This window comes from Phytophthora infestans, genomic scaffold (genome assembly GCF_000142945.1).
Source record: "Phytophthora infestans T30-4 supercont1.50 genomic scaffold, whole genome shotgun sequence".
In the NCBI taxonomy this organism is placed as follows: Eukaryota; Oomycota; class Peronosporomycetes; order Peronosporales; family Peronosporaceae; genus Phytophthora; species Phytophthora infestans.
In genome coordinates this window covers 91,399-117,769 of record NW_003303709.1, presented here as the reverse complement: position 1 = coordinate 117,769, position 26,371 = coordinate 91,399, and the positions used below count along the sequence as shown (strand labels likewise).

Here is a 26,371-nt window from a genome sequence, read left to right as displayed (position 1 = left end):
ACGAAGACACTAGGAAATTCTCCACTCAGCCCGTTTACATTTCTGGGAAATCTGTGGTAGCTTCACCATTGTCGGCTGTTTCCATGGCCTCGTCAGTCGACGTCTCCTGCTGAGGCATTTCTCCAGCAGCATGACCGCCGTCATCTTCATTATCATCATCATCATCGTCGACAACATGCTCGTCCATAGTTTCGTCCGCATCGTCATTTTGCCCGGGTGCATCCGTGCCGTCAGCATCCTCGATGGCATGCTCTTCCGTGTCTCCTTGCGGTCCCAGCGAGGAGAAATTCATGTCAATGATGCCCCCGCCATCCTCAAACTGAAGACCGTCAAATATTTCTAGGTCCTCGTGGAGACTCATGCTTGTAAGCATGTCATCATCATCCTGATCCTTTGCTGCAGAAGCTACTGAGCCACTTTCCTCATGATGTTCGGATTTAACGTCCTCTGAATCGGTCGTGCTTTCAGCAGCCCCCTCCTCTTTCTTAACCGGCGTTGCCTCTTGTTCTGAACCCGCCTCGTTCTCGGCAGGTTGGGTCTTTTCCTTGCTGCCAACCTCCACCTTAACCGAGATTTTATCCTTAGTCTTAACTGACTTGCCTTCTGCTGCTGCTGCTTTCGACTCCGCTTCAAGTTTCTAAAAAAATTAACGGATACGGGTTAGCAGAATAGTAGACATCTATGAAGCTCAACTGAACGGACAAGTACCTTCGCTTTCAGAAGTTGTTTCATCCTGTCAGCCATCAGGCATTCCAGCGTGGAATTGCCTCCCTTCGGTGCGATTTGCCGCTGAGGTTACCACAAAAAGGAAGTGTTAGCTCAATGCCCCCTTGCTTTCAAGCACAAGAACCCCACATACCTTATACATTGCCTCGAGACGCTTAAGTCTCGCCTGGGTGTTCGTTTTTACAGTAGCTCCGGATGCAAGCAGCTTCACTTTGTTGCTATCCGCTGGCTGTTTCCCCCCAGTCATGGCAGCAGAGGGAAGCTTTGGCGCTGCGTTGCGGGCCCATTTCTCTAGGAGGCGTTGGAATTCGTGCGATATAGGGCCATATCCGCGGAAGGTGGGAGTGAGTAGTGCTCTAATACAAATCGCACGTAAGGGTGAGTCAGGATCATGCGCGCCATTTATCATCTGAGATGTAACTCACTTCGAGCACGTGACCGTAGCCTTGTACTGTTCCACCGTTGATCCATTTATCTTACACCAACTTCCATTAGGAAGGTGCTTGAATAGCAGGTACCGCTCACAAGATCCGATCATGTTTTCGTTCTCCTTGCTTTTCGCGTCACCGAACAGCTTCATGCATTGAAGAAATTTCCCGACGACTTCGAATTCGTTGGTTATCATCGCTTGGTTCACGTAGGCAGGATTGAAGATAATGTTCATCTCGGGCACGAACAGATCGGGGTTGAGCTGCAACGTTCCGAAATTGCTCATAATATCTAAAAAGCCGAATATCATTCGTAGCCTGTACATGCAGGCGTGGTTAGAAGATACCAGTTGGCACACACACACAAGTTCAATACAGAGAAACTTACTGGTCTGTGAACACATCCCAAACGACACCATCAGCGTCAAATGGCCGAAGTCCCTTGTACATTCCTCGGATGGTATTTGTGTGCGCAAAAACGTCCAATGTGGAGGCCCCAAGCGGAATCCCCACTTGTTCTGTAAAGCACATGACTATGTGTTAGTGACGGGTAGGGAGCAACGCATAAAGAAGATACAGCAGCATTTACCTGCATAGAAGGCAGCAAGGAGGGTGCTAACATACTTCGTGAATGCGGACGGGAACACGAGCTTGTGGTGACAGCGCGAGCACATGTCCAACTCAGGTGGGTTACGAATCCCGCAGATAGCGCACAAACTGGAGCATCGCACATTGGGGCCTTCGATGGCAGGATGCCATCCAAAAAAATCCATTACGGAGAATTTTCGAGCTTTCATGAGCTCGATTACTTTGCCGTGCAGACCATGGGCGATGCAAGCTCTCTTTAAACTATGCATATCGATCCATACACACATCGTCAAGTGAGCATACCTCAAAATCTGTTAGCAAAGTGAGAAGTTTGTAGTACCTGTACAAGCCAATCATCACGGTGAATATATCGCGGACGTTCAACATCCATTTATCAGTAGTTGCGAGCTTCTCCCGTATCCAGCGCTGTAGATACGGCTCGACAAACTTTTCCGCAAAGGGCTTAATCGGGTAGCCTGCAATCTACAACGGATAGTACAGCGCTTACAATTGATTTGCCTCCAATTAGCAAAGATCCGGTAGTTATCACGCACCGATCCTATTTCTCCCAGACGCAACGACGCCAAATGACCAAACTTGTCGAAACTTGAGTTGCTGTTGGTCTCCAAGTTTAAGCACAAGATCGCTCGTCGCACCTGTCACCCACAAAAATTACAAGAAACAGTCAGACGTTAATGTTATGTCCTCCAAGTTTCGTAATGTGTTTGCAGCATACCGATAACGCATGTGGTCCACCTTTAGTTAGATCTTCAGGTGATGCTCGGTTCTGTTGCACAATGAAGCAGCTTCCGCAGAGCTGTCCGACTACATGTACGCATTTACCACCAAGTATTAGTCACTTAATCACAATGCAGACATCAATAGTACCGTACCCACAAATGGGAAGATTGCATCTTCACCAATACAGGCTGGGTGTGCATGGAGACCGCAGCCACCGTTACACGTGAAGATATCGCCCTTCTTCCTGCATACAACGCAGGGCTCTTCCGAGGGATTGGAAGTCGCAGATGCTGCTAGCACAACTGGCGTTTGTGACGAATGCGGAGGAGTTGCACCGTTGGCGTCAGGAAGCATTTGTTGATGAAGCTGATGTGGTTGTGTAGACACTCCACTAGGTGTGTTGGCCTGGAGGTTCACCCCTTGGTTTCCAATTAACGAAGCTACATGGATATTCGTGCCAGGATTCGCATTCATCTGCGGCGATTGGTGCACAGCATGAGTTGCTGATGCTGGGACTCCCTGCTGCCCCATCATCGCCGCCATTGTGACAGCTTGTTGCTGTTGCTGAGCGTTTCGTCGAGCTACCGTGTAATGCAGAACAATTTAATAAGATTCAAAATGATATGCGAGCAAAATCTATCGAACTTTTGTCGTACCTGCCATTGCGGCTGCAAATTGTTGCTGCTGCTGGCGTTGCTGCATCTGCATATGCATGTGCTGAGCCTGTGACTGTGCCACACTTGAAGCCATCGATGTCATGGGCTGCTGCACCGGTAGCTGGAGCGGTTGCGGTACCATGGGCTGAGAGCCCATGAGGAAGAGGTTGCTTTGTTGCTGTGGACTGCCATCCATGGCCTGCGCGTTCGTCTGTGTCATATCCAAAGCGTTTGCTGTCTCTGTGCGCATTTGCTTGGCCATCCGTTCCTCTTCGCTCTCCCCAGCCGCGCGCTTGTGCTGCATGGCGTCATCCCCGATGCCTCCGTTCATCTTGGTGTGTGCAAATGGAAGAGTGCGGTGGTACACATCAATTATAATAGCTTTTATTTTTTACGACGCTCTGCTAAGCGAAGATCATCACTCAAGATGCTGACTCGCACCGCACGGCTGACTGCGCGTGGCTTCAATGCTTGCGCCATGTTCTCTACTGTGGTGGAGGACGAAGTACGCAAGTTTAATGCTGCATCTTCGTACGCCCTCCATGTCACTCGGATCCCCAATGTGTTGAGCTCTAATATCCTCTTGTTGCAGTGATTGGTGGACTCCCAAGAGCACGACGGGCGTAGGACCTCTGCATCAGATCAATCCTGTGCGTGTCAAGTACATTCGTAGCCATGTGATCGAGCACTTTGGTCATACGACGGACGAAGACCCCATGCCCCTACGCGGTCTGCGAGTGGCGGATGTGGGCTGCGGTGGCGGAATTCTGTCCGAGGCGTTGTGTCGCATTGGAGGCACCATGGTGTCTGCTGACCCTGGTGAGGACAATATCGCAGCAGCGAAGAAACACGCCGCTATGAGCCGTCACACTAACACTATCGACTACCGTCAGTGCACATCTGGTTGGTTCAGCTATCTGCTCTGGGTTTCGGTTCATATGATACTTACAATTATGACTTGGTTATTCTAGATGACTTGGTGGTCCAGGGAGAACAATTCGATGTGGTCTGCTCGCTAGAAGTTATTGAGCACGTGTCCGACGTGTCTGCTTTCCTGCACTCGCTCACGCCTCTGGTGAAGGTGAGAAGCTGCCTTGTGCTATACTTGAAGTGACGACAAGATAGATTCATATCTTGTATTCCTATTTACTGCAGCCGGGTGGTTTGCTGTTTCTGTCATCGATTAACCGCACAGCACTGTCTGCTGCGCTTGCTATTGGCGCTGCAGAGTACGTGATGCGAATTGTCCCTCCAGGAACGCACGATTGGAATAAGTTTGTGCGGCCTGATGAGATCGAGACCGAGTTGAGGAAAAACGGATTTACTGTGAAGGACGTGTCGGGTATTGTAGGTGATCCGATATTCCGCAGCTGGCGTATTCACCCTACGTGTACGGATATCAACTACATCCTGTGCGCCACCAAGCCTCAAGAGAAATAGAGACAGTGACCTGAACCTACAGCACCAACAAGCAGCAGACTGAGCCAAAACCGCTGGGCCGCGAACTCTTTACTACCTTGAGATATATGCTAAATATCCATCAGCCTATCGATCGTCTTCTGAATCAGTATCACGCTCCAGTACAGCTTTAGCAGCATCGTCTGCACGTACGCTATAGTGACGCTGAGCATTCCAATACGCTGCAACTAAGGCTTCGTATCGCTCATTCTTGACGAGAGAGAGCTGCATATCGTGGTCGTCCAGAGTGGCCTGGTCCTTCAGCATGCGATGAAATAGTCGGTCTCGTGCAGTCTCGGTTGCCGGCCAGTTTGACGCCATTGCCAGACTCGCAAGCTCCTTCCATTGGTGTTCCAGCGCGTCTAACACCGCACGTAAGTGGTATCCGATCAACTAGGGGGGTTGAAAAGCGAGAGGCAACGTACTTTCGCCACTGAACTCGACGTGGATGTGCGTATTCGTATCCTCCCCGGAGCCTATTTCGTCTTTAGCTTCCAGCTCTCGCAACTTCCGACTGCAAATCCAGCTTGCTCAAACCTCTCATTCGATAGAAAAAAACGAAAAAGTGGTAAGAAGACGTACCGGATAGTTCGAAACGAGTTGATCGAGATGAATACGACAGGTATAGAAGTCTGCTGAACAGCAACGGCAGCAGTGAGAGAGCTAGCTGCATGTGGGAACCGTTGATCTCCCAGGATGATTCCTGCTGCACGTCTGGCTTCAAAGAAGGCGAGTTGCTGCATTAGCGAGCATCCACGAGGACTCCCAGGATCTCGCAATCGGATGGCAATAAACGAACCCGCCATATTACTGTGACGTGAGAGCGGTGAGACTCGCATCGGGTCTGTTTCGCATGGGTTAAATACCTTGGGGACTGGAAAGATGAGGTCGTGTCTGCCAATAGGAAGGTTCACTCCGGTGCTGCTGCCCGACGAACTATAATCCGCTGGCTTGAGGAACTCATACGTGTCAGCTATTAGCTCCGTTTCTGCTGACGTTGCCACGGATATGGATAGAAATCCAGCACTAGCATCTTCGATGAGGAAGACTGCAGAGCGACGCAACGGGTCATTATCATCCGGGTGCACTGCAAAGCGATCGACTACACATGTTGAGCTGAATACGAAGCGAAGTTGCTGACGTTCGCCCGGACGTGCACCAACCATCTGCTCCAGCAAGCGCCCTCCTGAATCCGCGGATACCATGACTAACGGGATGTTGATGGGGTGTGGTAATGACGAAGGAGGTGGAATTCGCACACGCATGGGCTTCTCACCCACACGCTGGACGAAGACTACACCCTTGGCCCCAGCTTCATCCGCCAATGCTGCCTTCTGATGCATTGGACATCCGAGCATGCTCTGCTCACATAGCAATAGACATTCGTGAGGTTTGATCCCACATCAAACGAAGCAAAGTGGTCACCTACCGGGACGAGAACATACTTGTCGGTGACGTTGATTGAGAGTGGAGCGCATGCGTCAAAAGGCCGCGCGAGAACCAGTTCTCGAAACGCACAGCTCGGTGGCGAGCCATCAGAAGATAGTACAGCATATAGCTGAAGCTCACTTGTCTTATCACCGACGCTTGACACCTGCTCATAGCGATAAGTCAGTCCTTACCACTTAAACCCCCAACCTGGTTCTCGCACCACATAGTCGAAGATCTCTTCACTGGGTGGCTCATACGTGACGGTTGACGCAGTATCTGCTTCAACGACGGCCTCCTTTATCGCTGCTGGTGGAGGCTGGATACAGCGACCATCATGGGTCTGGAAGCGCAGTTTTCGTGGCAGTTGAGCCGCTTGCAGCTCCCCTACTGCCTTCTGTAGCGTGTGACCCTCAAGTGAGACATCGTTAACGGCAACAAGCCGATCCCCAATCTCTGCCAACCCCGAAGCTTCCACAGCTCGACCACGACCCTCTGAATCTGCTACAAACTCCAGCACCTCCAACTTCTCGCTCAGACGCAATCCAAGAGGTGCGCTGGTCGCCACCACCACCGAGAACTGCTGTGCTTCCAGCGAGCACTTAGCCGCAGATGCTGAGGAAGCGACAGCAGTGTCGACGATGCTTACATGGGCAAGGATCGACGCGTGCACAACGACAAACAATACGAGTCTGCACAAGGAGATCATTAAATCCTTTTCAAAGTTGAAGTGCCCAATACAAAAACCAAGTGTCGATTGGCGAAACGGCGCACAATAAACAACACGTTTATTTTCTAGTAGGGTGGGCGTTTGGCAGGTTAGAATTCGTTCTCGTGGGCCCAAAGCTTAAATGTGCGATCAAAGCCGCAGGAAACTACGTGCTTCTCGTCTGGAGCAAAGTCGGCTGACATCACCTTGCCGTCATGACCACGCAAAGTGGTCATCAGCTTCCAGTCTCGAGTTCTCCAAAGCTTGATGGACGAGTCGTACGAGGCACTGAGCAGCAGCTCACCAGATCCAGGCGAAAAGCGCACGTCGCTCACCAAGTTACTATGCGCTGGAATCATGTACGAGCACTTTTGCTGTCGCAAATCCCAGATCCGAACACTGCGGTCATCACTACCCGACGCCAACTGTACGCCATTAGCAGCAAAGTCCATGGACAAAATCTGCTTCGAGTGGCCCTGCAATGGCAGTATAGCCTTGCCCGAACGGAGGTCCCAAACTCGCCCATTACCGTTCAAGTCGCCTGTCGCTGCGAGCGCACCGTCCTTCTGAAACGCGATGGCATATACCTCCTTGTAATGGCCTTCCTGCAGCAGCAGCTCCTGCGCTGTTGCAACGTCCCAAAGCCGCCATGTGTGGTCGAAACTTGTTGTACCAATGTAATTTCCCAGTGGGTGGAAAGCAACCTTTCCCAGTCTCGCCTTGTGGCCACGTAGCACAGCAAGAGGCTCATTGCGAGATGCACCCCAGAGCCGTGCGGTGCCGTCAGCAGAACCACTACAAAGACACACGGAGGCAGCTCCATCCGTCATCTCGGAAAATGCGTTGGTCGGATGCCACGCGACTCCAGTTACACGGTCTTCGTGTCCACGGAACAATTTGACCTCATTAGCGTTCGTGGCGTCCCAAACCTTTACCAGGCTACTCCACGAGCCCGTGGCCACATGAGCACCATCTGCCGAATACCGTACACTAGCCAGAGGACGCACGTCGCCATTCTGACTCGCTACATTGGCCATTTTCAAAGCCGTCGCGTATAGCTCCGCTGCGTGGTGATCTAGTTTCCGAGCTCGTTCCTCCAAGCTCATGACCTGCTCCTGTCGCTCTCTCTTCAGTCGTGCACCCACAGCACTCGTAGTGTGTGCAAATATTGTGGCACGCACACTCTTAAGTGCCTCGTTTTTAATGGGCACGTAGAACAGTTGGTCCTGCTGGGGCTTCGTCGCCTTTCGAGCACCACCCTCTGCGCCTGTTGCAGCTACCGCACCTGCACCGACATCCTGTTTTTGAATATCTGCAAGAACCTGGTGTACAAAACCTGTCTCCTCAGCCTCCAGCTCCAGACGTGACAGAATCTCACGCAGTCTTTCGCGTCGATCCGCTGGACGCTCTCCGAACAGTGTGATGGGCTCGCCAAGTTGCCGTAGTCGCAGTATCACTTCCTCGACAATAGTAGGCACTGCAATGTTACGCGCTCGCTTCTCTGCTTCAATACGACGCAGCAGCTGTGCGTGCTTCTCCTGGGCGGCGCGACTGCTCTCGGACAGTTGCAGCACCTCTGTCTCCACGTTGTCCGATACGTTCACATTACCAGCGCGGATGGCCGCCTCCAAGTTGCGGATCATGTGTCCATTTCCGCTCGCATTGCGTACACTGCTAGACACCATGTCGCCAGCGCTGGCGTCGATAGCGCCAAAGTAGATGCCCTTGCGCTCACCCATTCTTACCACCTCCAATATCCTCCTCCAAATGGCAAGCAAAGTTAAAAATCACAGTTCTGAGTGCGAAATTGACAATACTTGAAAAAAGATCAAATTCACACGTCACACTTCAAGTGAAGGTGGCGACTCAGCAGATGTCAATCCCTGCGGTGATGGCACTGACGGAATCGTTGCCAGCGTTCTGCGGCGACGACGAGTGGGTTCGTAAGCGTCTGAAAGACCGAGATGCCGAGCGCGCATGCCGCTATGCCCCCGACGGCGGGTTCTCTGCTGTGGAGACCGTGCGCTTTAACCGGGCAGAGTTCACGAAGCAGATCCAGGTGAAAAGACGTGCCGTGACCAGATAGTTATAGTCTGAGCGATTGTCTGATCTAAACCTACGGTCAAATGCTTGCTTAGGAGTTCCTGGACGCAGACGTGAGCGACGGCTTCGTGATTGGTCTGAAGCGCCGCCGAGAGCTCGCGCTGCAGTTGTGTGAAGACTACAAGAAGTTCACGGAAGCGCAGAGGCTGGAGCTGGTTCTAGCGTTAGCTGTGGATCTGGGAGTACGAGATCTGGCAGTGATGATGAGGACACTGCCTTCTATCAAGCGCTCGGGTCTGGTATTGAACGTGGCAGCAGCCGCTCTGGGTTTCAGTCGAAAGAACGACCCTAAACTCTCCAAGAGCGTCAAGCGAGGGCTTGTACCACTCGCAGAGCAGTTCTTCCTTCTTGTTGGCACGATCCAGCCTGGTCCACTATTTCTGCTCAATTTGAGAGTGGATTTGGGTGTCCTCATAGAGCGTCATCGAGAGAAACTACCAAAATCCAGCGTCGAGGCACTGGGACTCCTGGATTTGATCATGCGAGACCTGTTTGCAACGCAAGGCAGCATGCGTTTTCGTCGTATTGATCTGACTTCTGAAGCTCTGGCTGCTTTCGTGCTGAAACATGAGCGTGTGCATCAAGTTCGAGGCTGGGGCGATCTACAGCGCCGCTTGGGAGGATGGCAACGCTACTGCTTCGGACTTTTCCACATGCACATGCCGCACGCTCCATTGGTGTTTGTACAGACAGTGGTGACGGACCACTTGTGCAGCCACATCACACCGATATTGGAACAAGACACACCAGTGGTGAAAACCCCGTCACACGTCATCTTCTATTCGGTCTCTACGTCTAACACCGGGCTCCGGGGACTGAACATAGCGAGTCATTTACTCTTTCTCACCATTCAGCGCATGAGCAGCATGTTTCCACAGTGTAAGACGGCGGCGACGCTCTCTCCTGTACCTGGTTTCGCTCGGTGGTTCAAGGCAGCTCTTGCTAGTGGAGATCAGCAGTCGCAAACCACTTCGGATGCGAAGAGTGTTTTGCAAAAGAAGGACCTCAAACTACATCGCTTGGAGCCGCTACAACGAAGCTTCTTCAGTTCGGAGCAAGCACAGCGACTTAACATGAAATATGGTGTGAACCAACTGGTGCTCCACAAGTGGCTTCTGAAAAAGCTTAGCGATCCTGCATGGTACCAAGATGCTGAGCTCGTGGATAACATTCGTGACATTATCACAGCCGCATGTGCGCGCTACATCCTTTTTGAGCGAAAGAAGGACAAGATCCTGGACCCTGTGGCAAACTTTCACCTGCAGAATGGAGCTCAGGTCGAGCAAATCAACTTCATGGCAGACACCACGCCGTCTGCGCTGATGTCAGCGTTGGGCATGATGATCAACTACCGCTACTGTATGACATCGATTGACGTGACTTCAATCTCATACAAGCGCAAGTCTCTGGCAGCAGTTTCTCCTGCAACAGCTCGACTTGTCTGGCCGGCAGACAGCGTCATTCTTGACGGTAAGTGCAACTGGTGGTTAGTTGTTTGTGAGGTTACTTATTACCATTGTGTTGATGTTCTGAAGAGCTTGAGAGATTGAAGGACACGCGTAACACGCCGCTGTTTGCTAAAGTTTTCCAGGCTGGCGACGTGATTAGTGCGCGAGGATCTCTACCCACAGCTATCTACTTTATTGCGTATGTTGCTTTGCCTGGATCCTGGTTGTAGTAAGAAGAGCTTACTGAGTATATATCTCTATAATAGGTCTGGAAGAGTACGCGTGCATTCCGCTCACCCGTACACACTTTGCGAGGGTCAAACGTTTGGCGAACGTGAGTCGCTGAATGACGAGCCCGTGGCCTTCACTGTACGCGCCGAGACAGCCACGCACTTGCTGCTGTTACCGTACAACGATGTGAAGGCAGTTCAGCGAGAATCAAGCACCTTACGCGATTACGAGGGTAGCGATCCACGAGTGTGGCAACAACAACTTTACATGTCGTTCCACGGCAGTAAGCTCTAGGTGGTAGGTGTTTGACATTTACGAATGAAGAAGTACTATACTACAGAACGATGGCACTGGAGGTTGCTCGCTTCTCTACTTGACAGCTTTGGCAGGCAGATCTTCCAGGCGCAGCGTACCTTCCTTGATCATCGCGATCTCGGCACGGGTCAAGAAGCGACCACCAGGTCCACGCGGTCGCCGCATGGCATGCTTGTGCCGCGAGTCGTGCAAGTATGCCTTGCGTTGGCGGTTGCTTCCTAGCTTGGCCTCCAGCTTTGCCCGCTGCTGGCGACGGATCATAATGCGGTGGTATTGCTTGGCGTTCACGTAGACGGGCTCCGCCTCTACCGCGTCCGACACAGCGGGGGCTGTCGCTCCCTAAGTAGTCAAAATATTCAACAAGGGCGAGTTCAGACCAATCAATAAAGCAAGCCAGCAAGCAAGCGACCGCTCGAGCCGATCGATTAGTGTGCCGAGACACAGCAACGTCTACACCATTTGCACGTACCAGGAACTGCGGCATCATCATCATTTGGTTACTGTACAGCTGCCGGAGCTGTTCATTGTTTGGCTGTTGCTGTTGCTGTTGACGCGGTCGCAAACAAAATATTAGCGCAACTCTCACTCACGCACAATTCTCAGTATCAGCATCTAACCATTTGCTGGAGAAACTGCAACTGCTGGGACTGGTACAGAGCGATCTGCGCGGCCTGCACGTCGACCAAGGCTTGTGTCGGTGCCCGAGACTCGGACAGTTCCTGACCTTCAGTGTGCAGCTCGACGGATTCCATTATTGCGAGATTGTTTTTTCTTGCTGTAGACACAACACGAAGGTGAGCTACCCGCGTGCACACGTCGCAGGAACTTCAAGGCGTACGCAATGATTGGACGGCTGCGCTGGCTCCAATGAGAACGCTCGGTGTGCACCACACCAATTTCGTGATCCTGACTAATTTCGATAAGTCAGTACGATGTGCACCACACCTTTCTTTCAGTCGAGTTTCGATAAGGTACCTCATTCGTTAAAAACAAGATCTTTTCATCCAATCCTTATACGCTTCAAACACACATGCCACGTAGATCGGCCCCCTCATTCTAAAGCTCGGAAGCTGGAGGCGCTGCATCTCCCAGACGGCCATGCTGACCAAGTTCGAGTCCAAGAGCAACCGCGTCAAAGGTCTGGCGTTCCATGTGAGCCGGCCTTGGATCCTCACGTCACTACACAACGGCGTCATTCAGCTATGGGACTACCGCATGGGCACCCTGTTGGACCGCTTCGACGAGCACGACGGCCCCGTGCGCGGCGTGGACTTCCACCGTACACAGCCGCTGTTCGTTTCTGGTGGTGACGACTACAAGCTGAAAGTATGGGACTATAAGCTACGCCGCTGCCTGTTCACTCTCCTGGGCCACCTGGATTACATCCGTACGGTGCAGTTCCACCACGAATACCCGTGGATCCTCAGTTGTAGTGACGACCAGACCATCCGCATCTGGAACTGGCAGTCGCGCTCCTGCGTGTCCATCCTCACGGGCCACAACCACTACGTCATGTGCGCGCAGTTCCATCCCAAGGACGACCTTATCGTCTCGGCCTCACTAGATCAGACGGTCAGAGTCTGGGACACCACGGGTCTCCGTAAGAAGACGGTGCGTGGAGCTCCCAGCTCCATGGACGACATGGTGGGTCCTCCTTCTTCCCGTTCCAACAACCACGACATCTTCGGCGCTAGTGACGCCATCGTTAAGTACGTTCTGGAAGGCCACGACCGCGGTGTCAACTGGGCCAGCTTCCACCCGACCTTGCCTCTTATCGTCTCCGGTGCCGATGACCGTCAAGTCAAGCTCTGGCGTATGAACGAGACCAAGGCCTGGGAAGTAGACACAATGCGTGGACACACCAACAACATCTCGTGTGTGCTGTTCCACCCACGCCATGAGCTCATTATTTCTAACAGTGAAGACCGTTCCATTCGCGTGTGGGATATCTCCAAGCGCATGGGGCTACAGACCTTCCGTCGCGAGAACGACCGCTTCTGGATGCTCGCTGCGCATCCGACGCAGAACCTTCTCGCTGCCGGCCATGACTCCGGTATGATTGTGTTCAAGCTGGAACGTGAACGTCCCGCCATGGACATCCACGAAGGCCGCGCTTATTATGCCAAGGAGCGCTATGTGCGCATGTATTCGTTCGTTGACGGCAGTGACGTCCCTGTCGCTGCTGTACGTCGTACGGGTACTGCTGGTACGGGCATGGGCAACTTCCCACGTCACTTGAACTACAACCCGTACGACCAGACCTCCGGTACCAACAGTGTGTTGATGACTAGTGACGCTGAAGGAGGTTCGTACGAGCTGGTGACGTTCACTCATGGCTCGAGTGGTGACACCTCTGAGTCAAGTCGTGGTCCTGGTCTCTTCGCTGTGTTTGTGGCCCGCAACCGCTTCGCTGTGTTGGACAAATCGCGTCACATTGTGATCAAGAACTTTCAGAATGAAGTGACTAAGAAGATCACGCCACCTAACGGTACAGCCGACGGTCTGTTCTTCGGTGGAGTGGTGGGACGTGTGTTACTTCACATTGACGACAAGATGGTGCTATACGAGACGCAGAGTCGTCGTGTATTGGCTGACGTACAGGCCCCTCGTGTGAAGTACGTTGTCTGGAGTCCTAACTACGAGTACGTGGCTCTGATCAGTAAGCACTCTATCGTATTAGCTGATAAGCAGCTGAACCATCTGAGCACTATTACTGAGTCAGTACGTATTAAGAGCGGCATCTGGGCCAACGCTCCTGCCGAGATCTTCGTGTACACGACGTTAAACCACATCAAGTACTCGTTGACAAATGGTGACGCTGGTATTATTCGAACATTGGATGTACCCGTGTACTTAACGCATTTGGAAGGCTCAAAGCTCTACTGTCTTGACCGTGAGGCCAAGATGCGTACAATGGCCGTGGATCTTACCGAGTGCGAGTTCAAGATTGCCCTGAACAAGAAGAACTACACTGAGGTGATGCGGATGGTTCGTCACTCGAGACTGTGTGGCCAGGCCATTATCTCTTACTTGACGAAGAAGGGCTATCCGGAGGTGGCGTTGCACTTCGTTAATGACGAAAAGACGCGCTTCAAGCTCGCTATCTCGTGTGGTAACCTTGAAGTGGCGCTGAACTCGGCGTACGAACTGGATGACAGCAAGTGCTGGTACCAATTGGGTGTCGAAGCTCTTCGTCAAGGTAACATCCAAGTCGTGGAGATGGCATATCAACGTACCAAGAACTTTGAGCGTCTGAGCTTCTTGTACCTGGTTACTGGCAACCGTGACAAGCTGAAAAAGATGCTCAAGATCTCGGAAGTACGCAATGATATCATGGCTCGCTTCCACAATGCACTGTACCTGGGAGACGTCGAAGTCCGCGTCATGACATTGGAAGCTGCCGGTCAGTTCGGTCTAGCACTCCTGACAGCTGCCACTCACGGTCTCAGCGAGCACGTGGAGCGTCTGAGTGCTCTGCTTCAGGAGACGAACCCTGACTTCGATGTGGATGCTTTCCTGGCGCGTGAGATGCTTCCGAACCCGACGCTGTTGTCCCCTCCGCCGTGCGTGAGCCGTCTTGAGAACGAGAACTGGGCGCTGGTGGAGATCAACGAGCCGACAATCCAGGACCACGCTGTTGCTGCTGAGAAGCGCGAAGCTGAACGTAGTCTACAGCCTCAGCAGGAAACCGGCCGTCGCTCCATTGAGGAGCGTCCGGCACGTAAGTCATCAATGGATCTGGCTCTGGACGCCGCTGGAGATGCCTGGGGTATGGACGGCGATTTGGACCTGGACGACTCGCTTACGATCGATGATCAATCGCTGGGAATGGACTCGACTGCTTTGGAGAACGACTTCGCTGGTCTTAGTACGGATGCTGGCTTTGTGGCGGCTCCTACGGCTGGTACGAGTCTTGCTGTGCAGTGGGTGCGCAACTCGTCGTTGGCTGCTGATCACGTGGCTGCTGGCTCGTTCCAGACCGCCATGCAGCTACTGCATCGCCAGATTGGTGTAATTAACTTCGAGCCGCTTAAGCCTGTATTCCTTCAGGTGTTTTCAGGTGGCTCAGCTTCTTTGCCAACGCAGGGCAACTGCCCGCCACTGCGTGCGTGGCTGCAGCGTAACGATGTCAACCAACCAGCTGTAGCTGTGTCGTTCGCTGCTCTCGTCGAAGAGCTCAAAAACGCGTACCGTTCATTCACTGGAGCCAAGTTTGACGATGTGAAGACCCACTGTGAGTCTATTTTACATGCGATCCCGTTCCTGGCTGTAGACTCCAAGGAAGAAGCAGAGAAGGTGAAGGGATTGCTAACTGTCTGTCGCGAATACCTGCTGGCGTGTCGTATCCGTGCGGAGGTGGCTGCTGTGCCTCTGGAGAGCGACCCGAAGCGTAACATCGAGCTGAGTGCGTACTTTACGCACTGTGAGCTGCAGTTGCCGCACTTGGTGTTGACGTTGAAGATCGCGATGACGAATGCGTTTAAGGCTGGCAACTTCATCACGGCGGCGTCGTTCTGCAGACGGTTGTTGGAGATCCCGGAGGTGTCGCAGCATCCACGTCACGAGAAGCTGCGCTTGACTGCGCGTAAGGTGTTGCAGAAGGCCGAAAAGGAGGCTCGCAATGAACATGCAATGGACTACCAAGACTCGAAGCCGTTCGTGCTGGACGCACGCAACTTTACGCCCATTTACTTGAGTGAGAAAGATGTGCGTTGTCCGTACTGCGCTGCTGCGTACCATCCGGAGAGCAAGGGCACACTCTGCGATGTGTGTGGCATCTCGAAGGTCGGCGAGGAAACCATCGGACTGGTTGTCACTGCAGCGCAGTAAGGGAGTCGAGTGCGTGTAGATGCATGGTGCAGGCAGTTGATGTCAGCTAAAACAACGCGTGACTATTTTATTGAGTTTTTGTCCAATTCTTGCTTGTTATTTTGCTTTTCCACCAATCATAGTTGTCGAAGAGTAAACCACTGAAGAAATTCAAATCGCTGCGCGCAAATCTTTGTCCGCGGCCGTTGGTCAAAATTCAAACTCGATGCGGGCGAGCAGCTCCGTTGCCCGGCATCACTTCGCGCAGTTCGATGGCGAGCTACAGGACAGCGACCAGACCATCTCGACGCCTGCGCGGCATCTGAGGCCACGTACGCGGCTTCGCACCGTCGCAGATGCCAGTGGAAGTAGCAGTGGGAGGCTACAGCGTCGACGATTCCCCACGTCCGCTTTTTTTGCCGACACGACGGATGACGACGTATCGAAGCCCGCAGCGATGACCTCCGACCGATCCCAGCTCTCTATGAGTGCATCCATTCGACCCACACATACATGTAGCAATAGAGCACCGCTTCACATGAGTGCGGGGCCGAGAGAAGGCCAGAGAGGGATAACTCAAGTGCCCAGACTCCATGTTAGCGCCATCCAGTTCCCAGCAACTCGCTCGGTGCTTTGGGATCGGCGTCGATTATCAGCTGCACCGATCGGAGTGTCATTGGAACAGGTTCTGCCACGTTTTATCCTGTCAGCACAGGCCCTGAAGGAGATTTACAAGCTATTCAACGAGAAAAGCGGTGTGCGCGATAGTGGCGCTGCGCTGTGTTGTCTACATGGAGACACGACGTCAGCGAGGGGGAAGACGGTGCTACTGGAGGGAGTCAAGATGAAGAAGGAGGAAGCAAAGACTGCTGGGACGTGGTTTATCCCTGTACACTCGATCGCGAACAATCAAGGGCTGTCACAAGAGACCTACGTGTCTACAATCAAAGCTGTGCATTCCAGTTACCGCGACGAATATGCTGACAACGTCGCCTCGAAACTCCAGCCGAAATTGCTGGTGTTCCGGTCGTCACCGCACGCTGCAGCGCTGGATTTCCAACTTGAATGCGCAGCGTCGCCCGTGCTGCTTAAATTCTCCCTTGTGCGCAACTTACCGTTGCTCATGACCCCACTCGCTGCGAGTTTAGCAAAGCGTGAGTTTTCTACACGCTCTGGAAATATGCGATCGGGTTATCTCACTCTGGACCGGACTCGTAAGGCGGTGCCGCTGCTGAAAGTTGATCCTCTCGTCCTGCAGCAGCCAGTTGTTGGCGTTTGGGTATATGGCGTTCAGATCGACGACGCGTGGGACGAAGAGACCGCGCGACGACAACTGGCTGATCCGTTCTTGTACTTTACATGCATTGGATACCTTATGTCGGAGGCGATTAAAGAGCGAGTGGGGCCGGAGAAGAACACATTCTTGGTGGCAATCTATCCTGCTGATGATCCTGACAACGGTGCTGTTGGTTCGTTGCCACGTTTCTTCGAGTGCAGCTTTTCCGAGTTCCTGTCACCTCCAGCGAAGCCACTTCCAATGGAACTATATTCCCATCGACGGTCTTGCTTAGTAGGCGTGTCGAAATTCTCGAGTGACGTGGAGCTTACGTTGTGTGTCGCGCCGACAAACGAGTGGGAGGAGGCGAAACGCCAAGTCAAGATTCCTACAGCGCCGCGGACAGCAGAGATCGATGATACTGCGGAGTGTTCAGTCGCTGTCAGTGAAGAAGAAAAGGAGGATGGAACAAGTGGCTGGACCATCACAGTTGATGCCATTCAGAAGAGCTTCTCTTCGGCACAGAGCGAAGTCTCGGTATTGAGCGGAAAAGGAGCAATCGATACGGCAATCTCCGCAGAAACTGATCCAGCGGTAGTTGAAAAGAATATGCTAACACCGGTCAGTGGTGATCAACATGATGCGCAAGCTGAAAAAGAGGCTTCACAGCCAGCCTCGCTGAATGAGATGGAAGAAGCGACGGGTCGTACCGAACACGGGGCTGTCAACACCAGTAGCTATCGAAGCTGCTGCAAAACACAGCAGCTGCTGACAATTCAACATCAACAGATCCTTGAAAATCAGCAAAGGCAGTTACATGAAATGCAAGAGCAGATCGCTCAGCTCCATCGCCTCCTACATGCGGCAAGAAGTGGAAGCAGTAATACCAAGCAAGCGCACGGTCGTCCAAATGACGAAGGATACGACTCGGACGCTAGCAGTTCAAGCATTGGAGCAGTGGCTGATGTCTCCAATGTCTCTAGTACGTTTAGCCGGCAGGGGAATGGAAATGCGAGTTCTCCGTCATCGATCGTCTCAGGACCACTACGTAGTGATGATGGTCCGCTCCCTGACGCGGTCTCAATGCACAGTCATCAAGATAACGAAGGTGGTGAAGAAGACGACAAGGACTTATCGTTAAGTTCGCTGGGTTTGTCATCGATCAGCAGTGGCTCAGGCGCTGACTTATCATCGCTATCGTCTTCTCTTGTTAGCAAACGATCAAACAAGCTCAGCTCTTCTCGAATCGAGAAAGACCAGGTCGACGTCAAAGAAGCTGATCAGATACTGAAAAATTTAAGCCTATCCCAAGTGTCGAAGAGAAGTCTGATGACGATGCAACAGCCTGCCGCTGAGGCTTGTGCAGGTGCTGACGTAGAGTCTGCTAGTGGCCAAGAGTCTGACGATGCGGAGAAGAACCCCAGTGCATTCAACTTATCCATTGGACAGTTGAGTTTTTCACTAGAAGAAGTCAACAGCGAGCCAGACAGAGCAGCCAGCAATGATGCGGGTGATGATGAACGTGGAAGCGATGGTCTGCTGGCAATCGAAAAGCTGCTGTCACCGGACGCTTACCTTCGGAAAGTTGGAGGCTTTGTCGACCATCATGGTGGGTGCTTCACGACGCCACCTCTCGATTTCCACAGCTTTTGCGTGCCTCGCATCAAGTTTTCGACGGAGACGCCTGAGTGCTCCATGTCCGATTCAGAAGACGAGGAGATCCGCTTGATCGAGCAGAAGTACAAGCGATTAATGGCAGCATGAGCCTACGATTGAACCTGCCAACACGTAGGTAGCACACCTTTGTCCAGTAGGTACACTAAGATTAACCGTTTACTTTAGTAGCTCCTGGCATCTACGGCACCGGGACAAGCAACTCGTTTATAGCGTGCTTGGTTTCTGTCTGTAATGATGATCCACCGGCGTGTGAATCTTTCACATACACGAGGTATTCAGCAGGAAGCATGAACACACTTGCGGGGTGTCCAGGAGTGGCAGCATGCACTACGAACCGGAAGCGGTTCAAGTTGTAGATACCCGACGTCATGAAGCACGCCTTGAGATTGATTGTCACGCTGCTGTTCGGTGAGAATCGAGCAATCTTCTTCTTGGTAACTCCAGTCCAAAGGAAACGTGGCGGTGACCCAAGCGGAGGAGAGGCGCCGGAATGAGACACAGACTGCAGCTTAGTCAACGGAGCAGAAGACGGAAGCGAAGCCTGTGCCTCCTCTGGATGAAGCATCTCGACTGTGACATCAAGAGGTGTGGAACTAGGCACCGAGTCGTTGCAGACTTCCATCGAGATATCCAACTCCGCAATACTCAGTCCTGATTTAGATCCAGGATACGTGGATCTCTGCAGCTCAACAGAGTCACTGTAACTGAGTGCTACAGTCAGAGGACACGAGGCTTCCTGCGTCACTGGACGAATCTTCACCGATGTGAGATTCGCTTGGCCAATTGCTCGATGCATTGACACGTGACCGCCGTACGATACATGGCAATCTGTCGACCATACGAGTACAAGATGGCCGTCGGTATCTAAGTGCGAGAGCAGCGCGTCTTTCGACATAGGCTGCGGTTCTTGTTGAGGTTTCTGGTCGTTGCTGTTTTCACCTGCAGCATTTTTCAACGCCTTGTTCTCTCGTCGCACACTTTGGATCGTACGGAAGCCGCCACGTTTGCTGTCGTTTCCATCGCCAGATCCAGCACCACCAGCTCGAACGAGCTCTGCAGCGTTTTCCAAGCACAAAAACTGTTCGATCGGCAAGCTTGCTGACAACTCCGCTCCATTCTGTTCCGAGTTAAGAGCCAACTTGCACGATTCCGTCGCAGAAACATCGCGTCGTCGGACCACGCGGAAGTAACTCGTGCTTGCTTCAAAGAAACCGAGACGCAGCGAATCCCGCACACTGGTCGAATTATGTGACTGCGTTCGGGTCAATCTCTCAACCGTCCAAGTATTGCTAAGACATAGGAGCTCCTCCAGACGAACCATACCGTCTAGAGCATTCGTCATGTTGTGATGGTCACCTCGCTGGTTTGATACTGTAAGGCCAAGCGTATACTCTCCACTGGCACCAAAACTTGGCTCAATAGAGTACGACACGTCAATGCACGGCAGTAAGTCCAGGTCCAGCTTGATTTTCACCGTGCGCGAGAGTGAAGACTTGGTGTTCTCCGTTGAGGTTACGTATTTGAATAACAGCGCCGCATGACGTCGTCCCGGAACTGCCCCACGAGCCCATATTGCCACTTCTTTGCTTTCTCCAGGGGCGAGAATGACGTCACTCAAGTTTACAACGTGCCCATTCGCACCAACGTAGCCACAAAGATCTTTCACGTTGCCTGTACCAGAAGCACAAAGCTGCAAATCGGTACAGCAGACTTGCAATCCACTAAGAGGTGCAGTGCCAGAGTTGACGAGAGAAACCTTCAGCTCCATCAGCTCACCGACAAAAGATTCGACAGGAACGCCGTCGACTTTGACTCCAAGCCACGGCATGGACTCGACAACATTGGCTATTAGACTCATGTTCGGCGCTCGAGCTCGAGCTTCTCGGTTTGCTCGAGTATCTTGCAAGAGAGGTCCAGGGATATCGAACGCGTGCTCGCCTTGGACATCGCCACCACATATCGACCAGCGAACGCCCGTCAAGCTTAACTTCCCACATATCTTCGGACACACCGCAAGTCGAACTCGTTCTTCACTGCACGGAAGGAGCTGTAGGTTCACACTATCGATCACAATACGCTGTTCTCCAGTGTCTCTACTCTCGGGGACATCAAAGGACTCATCAGAGGTCTCGAACTTGCCGAACAAGTGAATCTCTTCGACATCCACAGCACAAGAAAGCGCGTTCTTCATCACAAACTCGACATAGATCTGTTCCCCTAAGACGTAGTTGTCGGGTTTCTGAACTGCAGCATTCTTTTTACTGCGATAACCAGCGTACAGATGTGAAGGCGCAAACCAGCTCTTGACTTCCACGTTGTTTCCAGTCGTAACATATTGATGCAGTCGGTTCTGCTTGTCAATCATGTCGCTAAGCTCTTGCCACGTCTCCGCTTCTGAAGCATTTCCATCGATAGATCGATCAATCCCGAACGCATTAGTCGCTGCAAACACAACAGTGGACTTGTCATCCAGCTCAGGCATGCACAAGTCCCTCACCAGTAGTTTCTGGGCGCTACCGTATCCATCCTTAATCAAGACAGGTCCACCTCGAGAGAATGAAGACGGAGACGCGTCAGCACGTTCTGTCGCCAAGAAGTCCTTGACCATCAGACCGAAATCGTACAGCATCGCTTCTTGCTGACTAGCCGAGTTACGACCAGTGCCAATAAGCTTCAAGAAAAGGTTAATCGAAGCCATGCGATCGTCCAATTTGTTCGCTTGTTGGGCAAGCATGAAGTTGATATGGTCTTCGACCAGGAACCAGCCGCTGCAGTCGTAGATAGCACGAGCCAAAGAGTAGCACCTCGCAGAGTGCTGTTCATGACCCAGAGAGTCGTATACATGGCCAGCCATAACCATTCGAAACCCGTATTTGCGGAATTTCGGCAGTCGCGCGCGGAGATCACACAACGCTGCACGCTCCATAAGCACAGCCGCACATATCCCTTGTTCCATTGTCGAGCCACGGATCAAAGCAGCAGACGCGTTGTCCATGTAATCCGTGAACAGACCTGACTTGCTCAACGCGTGGTAGATCTCGCCAGCAATCACCGCAGTACGAATAGCCATGCGTTGCGTTAGAGGAGAAGGTGTCTTGGCATAGATCGCATTGGCCGCGTCTAAAGCGTTGGTCATCTGCATAGGTGATCCCTTCGTGAGAAGTAGACAGACCGCAATCATCTCGTTCACATTGGCGCAATGAAATACTGACTTGTCTGATTTAAAGTCGTCACGTACTAAGCGATACATTTGCAACGCCAGCTCGTAATCTCGCACGAGGAACGCTGTATCGGCCAGAAGACGCGTCTGCGACTCAATTGAATCACTTTTATAAAGAACTCCACCTGACGAAGAAGTGTTCGAAGGGCGCAAGTCCTTTGGTTTACGCAGCCACGACTTGAACACGTTCTTCACACCTTTCTTCATGGCTGAAACCACCTCATTCAACTGGAAGATACGTCCCTCAAGCGACGACAACATGAACCGCAGTCCAAAATCACGTACAAATGTCTTGATTTGTGCCACATCATCTCTTGACAATAATGTACCCATTCCCTCAGTTACTTGAGGGAACGTTTCCGATAGATGAGGAAAAAGAGGAGGCCTCACGTACGGATTGTCCGTCCACACTGTCGAGAACTGTGACGGTACTGGAGCACTTTCAACTGGTAACGAATTAATCTTCAATACGGCTCCGTTGACTGTGGAAATGTTCATGCTTCTTAAGATCGCGTCAGGATCAATAGATGTGCCTTCTGTCTCCAGCACATCGTGTAAAACCACAAAGAACTTGGGGACCAGTGTGGCATCATATAGACCCATTTGAAACGGGGCTGGGAGGTTTCTGGGCGAGGTCAGTTCTTCGAAACTGTGGCGTGGGTTCGGGTCGGTGGAGCTAACAACCATTAGCATAGCTACTGGATGACACAAAAGACTGTACTCTTCACAGCGGAATGTATCCATCAGTGTGTGCTTGAACGAGCGGTACCAGGGCATGGGGTCGTTGCTGCCTTCTGCGTCAGCGTCTGCTCCGATGACGCGTAAGTACGTGGGGACATCGTCGACGTTGGTGACGCGTGGGATGTCCAGCTCCACAGCAGAGGCTGCGTCGTGTTGTGGCGGGTGGCGCTTGATAGTAGCGTTGAGCTGTTCAGTGGCTTCATTGACTCCAAGAGTATGGAACTGAGAAGCTGTCAGGAAGCGGAAGTTGAAGCGCGCGAGCTGGATCGGATGCGTTACGGAGCGCAGCGGTGTGTCGGCGTCCTCCAGGCGTGCGAAACCGTTGAGTAGATTGGCCACAGAGAGATTGTTCTTCTGTGCGATACGCTCGGCTTCTGACGTAGTGCATGTGAGCACCACTGGCGCAAAGGTGTCCTGCACCCAACTCTCGAACGACTCCATTACGGGTTCTTTGGGGGAATAGTAGTTGGAGTAAGGAATATCTAACCAATAATCCGAATTTGCCAAAATATATTATCGTGTAAATAGTTTGAGAGTCTCTTTTACTGTAAGAAAACATATCAGTTCTTATTCTCCAACAGGAATAACGTTAAGTAGAATGATTTTTCGTTAGACTATTTTAATAAAATAGTATTACCGATTACATAACCTGTACCCAAGTGCTATTTGCGTAATGGGGAGAAGTAATATTAAACTAGTAGTACTATATCACTGGACTATTGCATGTAATACCACCTAAAAATCTCGACAAAAATGGTCCCATCTGGGACAACGAGGACAACGACCACTAAATGGCCCGGGGCAAGAAGGAAGTAAAGGCATCAAATGCAGACATCTCCTAATGCTGGCCTACAGGTGTGTCTACACGGTATCTTGGATTCCTAATCAGCGACAGATTTAGCCACTTTAGTAAGACCAAACTGCCCGTTTGTGAGCATACGTAAGACGCATGACCTATTTTTTTCAACAAAGTTTTGAAGTTTATAGGATACCGATCTCCGACCTCCGATGCTCCGATTGCATGTACTAATTTTGAAGTCTCTCAGAGTGTCCAGCACCCAGAGCCAACGCTTCTTGCCAAACGGCGGCTAAAGGAGGAAGTAGGATACAGCTTGAACAACCGTATGGAGAGTATTTAGCTCAGAAAGAAGTGAAGCGTCTCACAAATGAAGCCACGCCAGGGAGTTCAGTATCCAGAATCCAAGCTCGGAGAGTTTCTCCTGTCTACTCTGTATACGTGGCCAATCGTCGTCTGGGTTGCGGAGTGCATCAGCCCCTATAAAAAAGCCCTTCTGTGTAGCGACTGGCCCCATGTGCACATTTCAGCTGAAGGAATACAAGCAACGAGTGGTAAACGATGTGGACAGTAAGTACCATCTTCTCTACATCAAGTATCAGTGCACTTGTCGCAATAAAAGGCTGTGCTCACTCGTAGAGAGCTCAGTCTAAGATGTGAGCTGGTAGCACTTAAGAGGAAGCAGGCGCTGAGTCGTATATGACGACGGAGTTGATGTACTTGTTGAATATGCTGTATTCGCTGTGCTGTTACACCTGCTTTACATGTTAGACTTGCTAGTGTAGTGTGTGGCCTCTAGCTCACGTGCTCTGAGGTCGCAGATAACCGACACACACTGCTTGGCCAAAGCAGTACGAATGTAGCCTTTTCACCTTTGGTTTTTTTTAAAGACTGAGGGCTCCAAGTCGTCGTGCTAGTTAGCACTCCAACGGTAAGCGCCCTACTGGTATCTTTAGTAAAACTAAGTCATAATGAAATGCACGCATGGCATTGGCCATGCTCGTTTCCTCAGCGTCAACGCTCATCTTGGGCTTCACGGGCAATTCCTGTCGTAAGGCATGCTGCTCCTATTGTCTTGCATCGTCGTGAGCCCCCGAGTTCGTTTTGATCATTAAACCCGTGACATGCCCTCCTCCAAGAGTAGACCCCGGTAATCTTGTTCGGCTGTGCCGTTTCTTTTTGTGTCGCTGGTGCTGATGATACCGAATAATTCGATCTCGCACGTATTTCAAATTCTCTTCTGGCTCCCAGGTCATTTTGGATTGGCCGAGCCATTTGACGTGATACTCCTTCTTTCCCTGCTTTCGACGATACCCCACAATGGCATCAGCATGCTCGCCCTCGGTACCATGGCGATGACACCTTAACAATCTCTTGATCTGGGCGGTCACCGGTGACGTATGGCTTCGGTAATGAGGTATGGAATACCGGATAAAATTTCACTCCAGTTGGTAGTTCAACGCGGTAGTAGTCGTGACCAACACACGACGGACCTATCCATCTTGGTCCCAGTTGTTTTTCGTGAACATTTGCTTAGTTGTTTGTAGACAGCAGCACGCGATCACCAACCGCGAACTCTTGTGTTGGTCGGCTGCGATCGTAATACTGGCTCATTCGGTCTTGAGCAGCCTGAAGCTGCCGTCGAATACGAGCTAATATATCTTTGTGCTGCTCCACAAATTCGTTAGCATGCTTGTATTCATCGTTGTTGAGTGATTGGTCGACCAGTACCCTCGTCCTGGACATGGCAGGGGTTGTAGGCATGTAACCAATGTCCGCTTCAAAAGGAGACAATCCTATTGAAGGTTACTACCTCGTATTGTACGCAAACTCTGCGAGAAAGATACATTTATCCCAGTTATCACTCGTGATGTTCCTAAATGCGCGTAAATAGTTCTCGATAGTCTGATTCACACGCTCAGTAATACCATTTGCTTGCTGACGGAACGCGATGGTCAGCTTCTGACGTGTACCCATCATATTACACAGCGACGTCCACAACGCTGACGTAAACTTCGTGTCACGATCCGATAGTATTTCTTCGGGTAACCTATCTAGTACATACACGCGGTCTCGATACAGCTCAGCTATCTCCCTATTGTAGTTGTTGGTAGGAAATGGGCTCGCTTTGCCAAGCGATCAATCACAACCAATATTGCATCATAATCAGTCGTCGTCTCAGGAAGTGCTACTATTAAATCCATCGCCAGGTGCATCCACCGTGCAGCTGGAATCGAATGAGATCGCAACAAACCTGGGGTTTTAGCATTTCGTCCTTTGGTTCTCTGGCATACTTCACACGATCCGACATACGGACAAATAGAACGCTCCATATTCCGCCAATAGTAGTCTTTTTCCTCGAGACGGAGTGTTCATTCGACACCAGGATGACCGTAACACTTGGCATCATGAAATTTGAACAGCATCGAATCAATTATCGCAGGGAAATGAGGTAAAACAAGTCGAGGATGCTTGTCGCTAGGCGCTTGGTAGAAAATATGCTTGTTTTGTCGACTATAGCGCTCGAAATGACGAACTCGAGGTTGTGTGGGCGTTGCATTACCTCCTAAGTGCAGATCGATCATCGCTGAACTCGTCGTCAGCGCATCGATCCGTTGCCTCTTTGACCAGACTCGCTAAGCCTTATTCAAGTCGCTCTCGAACTTGTCTTCGAGCTGTAATCGATGCCAAAGTATTTGTGTCTCGCACAAAATCAGGGCGGCGCGATATACCGTCGGCTAACGTGTTTGTTTCTCCTTTAATGTAGCGAAAATTAATTGGGTACTCGCTAAGCTCATCGTACTAGCGAGCTACTCGTCGCGAAATTGTTTTCCGAGTGAAAATAGTCTCCAGAGAGCGATGGTCAGTCTCAACGACGAATGGTTTATCCAGTAGATAGACCCTCCATAATCGAAGACCAAAACGAATCGCCAATAGCTCCTTCTATCGAATAATGTAGTTTTTCTCGGCGCTCTTATACTTCCTACCACCGAATGCAACTGGTCTCTCGACTACTTTGTC

The 26,371-nt window shown here is 51.5% G+C and overlaps 8 protein-coding genes across 8 annotated transcripts; 3 read left to right on the top strand and 5 right to left on the bottom strand.

Annotated features, from left to right (window-relative positions):
* Positions 1–34: 34 nt before the first annotated feature.
* Positions 35–3,359, bottom strand: PITG_17075 (uncharacterized protein; the record flags this gene model as incomplete). Its single annotated transcript, XM_002896934.1, has 9 exons — positions 35–637; positions 860–1,082; positions 1,152–1,472; positions 1,543–1,672; positions 1,744–1,996; positions 2,297–2,398; positions 2,479–2,567; positions 2,636–3,064; positions 3,140–3,359. The coding sequence occupies 9 exons, from the start codon at positions 3,357–3,359 to the stop codon at positions 35–37; spliced, it is 2,370 nt and encodes a 789-aa protein (XP_002896980.1).
* Positions 3,360–3,561: 202 nt separating this feature from the next.
* On the top strand, positions 3,562–4,579 carry PITG_17074 (3-demethylubiquinone-9 3-methyltransferase, putative; the record flags this gene model as incomplete). Its single annotated transcript, XM_002896933.1, has 4 exons — positions 3,562–3,670; positions 3,732–4,042; positions 4,111–4,220; positions 4,295–4,579. The coding sequence occupies 4 exons, from the start codon at positions 3,618–3,620 to the stop codon at positions 4,577–4,579; spliced, it is 759 nt and encodes a 252-aa protein (XP_002896979.1).
* Positions 4,580–4,684: 105 nt separating this feature from the next.
* PITG_17073 (uncharacterized protein) lies at positions 4,685–6,734 on the bottom strand (the record flags this gene model as incomplete). Its single annotated transcript, XM_002896932.1, has 5 exons — positions 4,685–4,959; positions 5,023–5,111; positions 5,180–5,958; positions 6,027–6,191; positions 6,249–6,734. 5 exons carry the CDS (start codon positions 6,732–6,734, stop codon positions 4,685–4,687), a joined length of 1,794 nt encoding a protein of 597 aa, XP_002896978.1.
* A 110-nt stretch (positions 6,735–6,844) lies between these two features.
* PITG_17072 (U4/U6 small nuclear ribonucleoprotein Prp4, putative) lies at positions 6,845–8,473 on the bottom strand (the record flags this gene model as incomplete). Its single annotated transcript, XM_002896931.1, has 2 exons — positions 6,845–7,978; positions 8,030–8,473. 2 exons carry the CDS (start codon positions 8,471–8,473, stop codon positions 6,845–6,847), a joined length of 1,578 nt encoding a protein of 525 aa, XP_002896977.1.
* A 120-nt stretch (positions 8,474–8,593) lies between these two features.
* PITG_17071 (malonyl-CoA decarboxylase (MCD), putative) lies at positions 8,594–10,810 on the top strand (the record flags this gene model as incomplete). Its single annotated transcript, XM_002896930.1, has 4 exons — positions 8,594–8,793; positions 8,873–10,307; positions 10,373–10,484; positions 10,552–10,810. The coding sequence occupies 4 exons, from the start codon at positions 8,626–8,628 to the stop codon at positions 10,808–10,810; spliced, it is 1,974 nt and encodes a 657-aa protein (XP_002896976.1).
* Positions 10,811–10,840: 30 nt separating this feature from the next.
* On the bottom strand, positions 10,841–11,592 carry PITG_17070 (CCAAT-binding transcription factor, putative; the record flags this gene model as incomplete). Its single annotated transcript, XM_002896929.1, has 3 exons — positions 10,841–11,170; positions 11,301–11,375; positions 11,449–11,592. 3 exons carry the CDS (start codon positions 11,581–11,583, stop codon positions 10,886–10,888), a joined length of 495 nt encoding a protein of 164 aa, XP_002896975.1.
* Positions 11,593–11,929: 337 nt separating this feature from the next.
* PITG_17069 (coatomer protein complex, putative) lies at positions 11,930–15,737 on the top strand (the record flags this gene model as incomplete). The annotated part of the gene is made up of 1 exon (XM_002896928.1): positions 11,930–15,737. One exon carries the CDS (start codon positions 11,930–11,932, stop codon positions 15,659–15,661), a length of 3,732 nt encoding a protein of 1,243 aa, XP_002896974.1.
* Positions 15,738–18,771: 3,034 nt separating this feature from the next.
* Positions 18,772–22,995, bottom strand: PITG_17068 (uncharacterized protein; the record flags this gene model as incomplete). The annotated part of the gene is made up of 2 exons (XM_002896927.1): positions 18,772–18,792; positions 18,856–22,995. 2 exons carry the CDS (start codon positions 22,993–22,995, stop codon positions 18,772–18,774), a joined length of 4,161 nt encoding a protein of 1,386 aa, XP_002896973.1.
* Between the last annotated feature and the right edge of the window lie 3,376 nt (positions 22,996–26,371).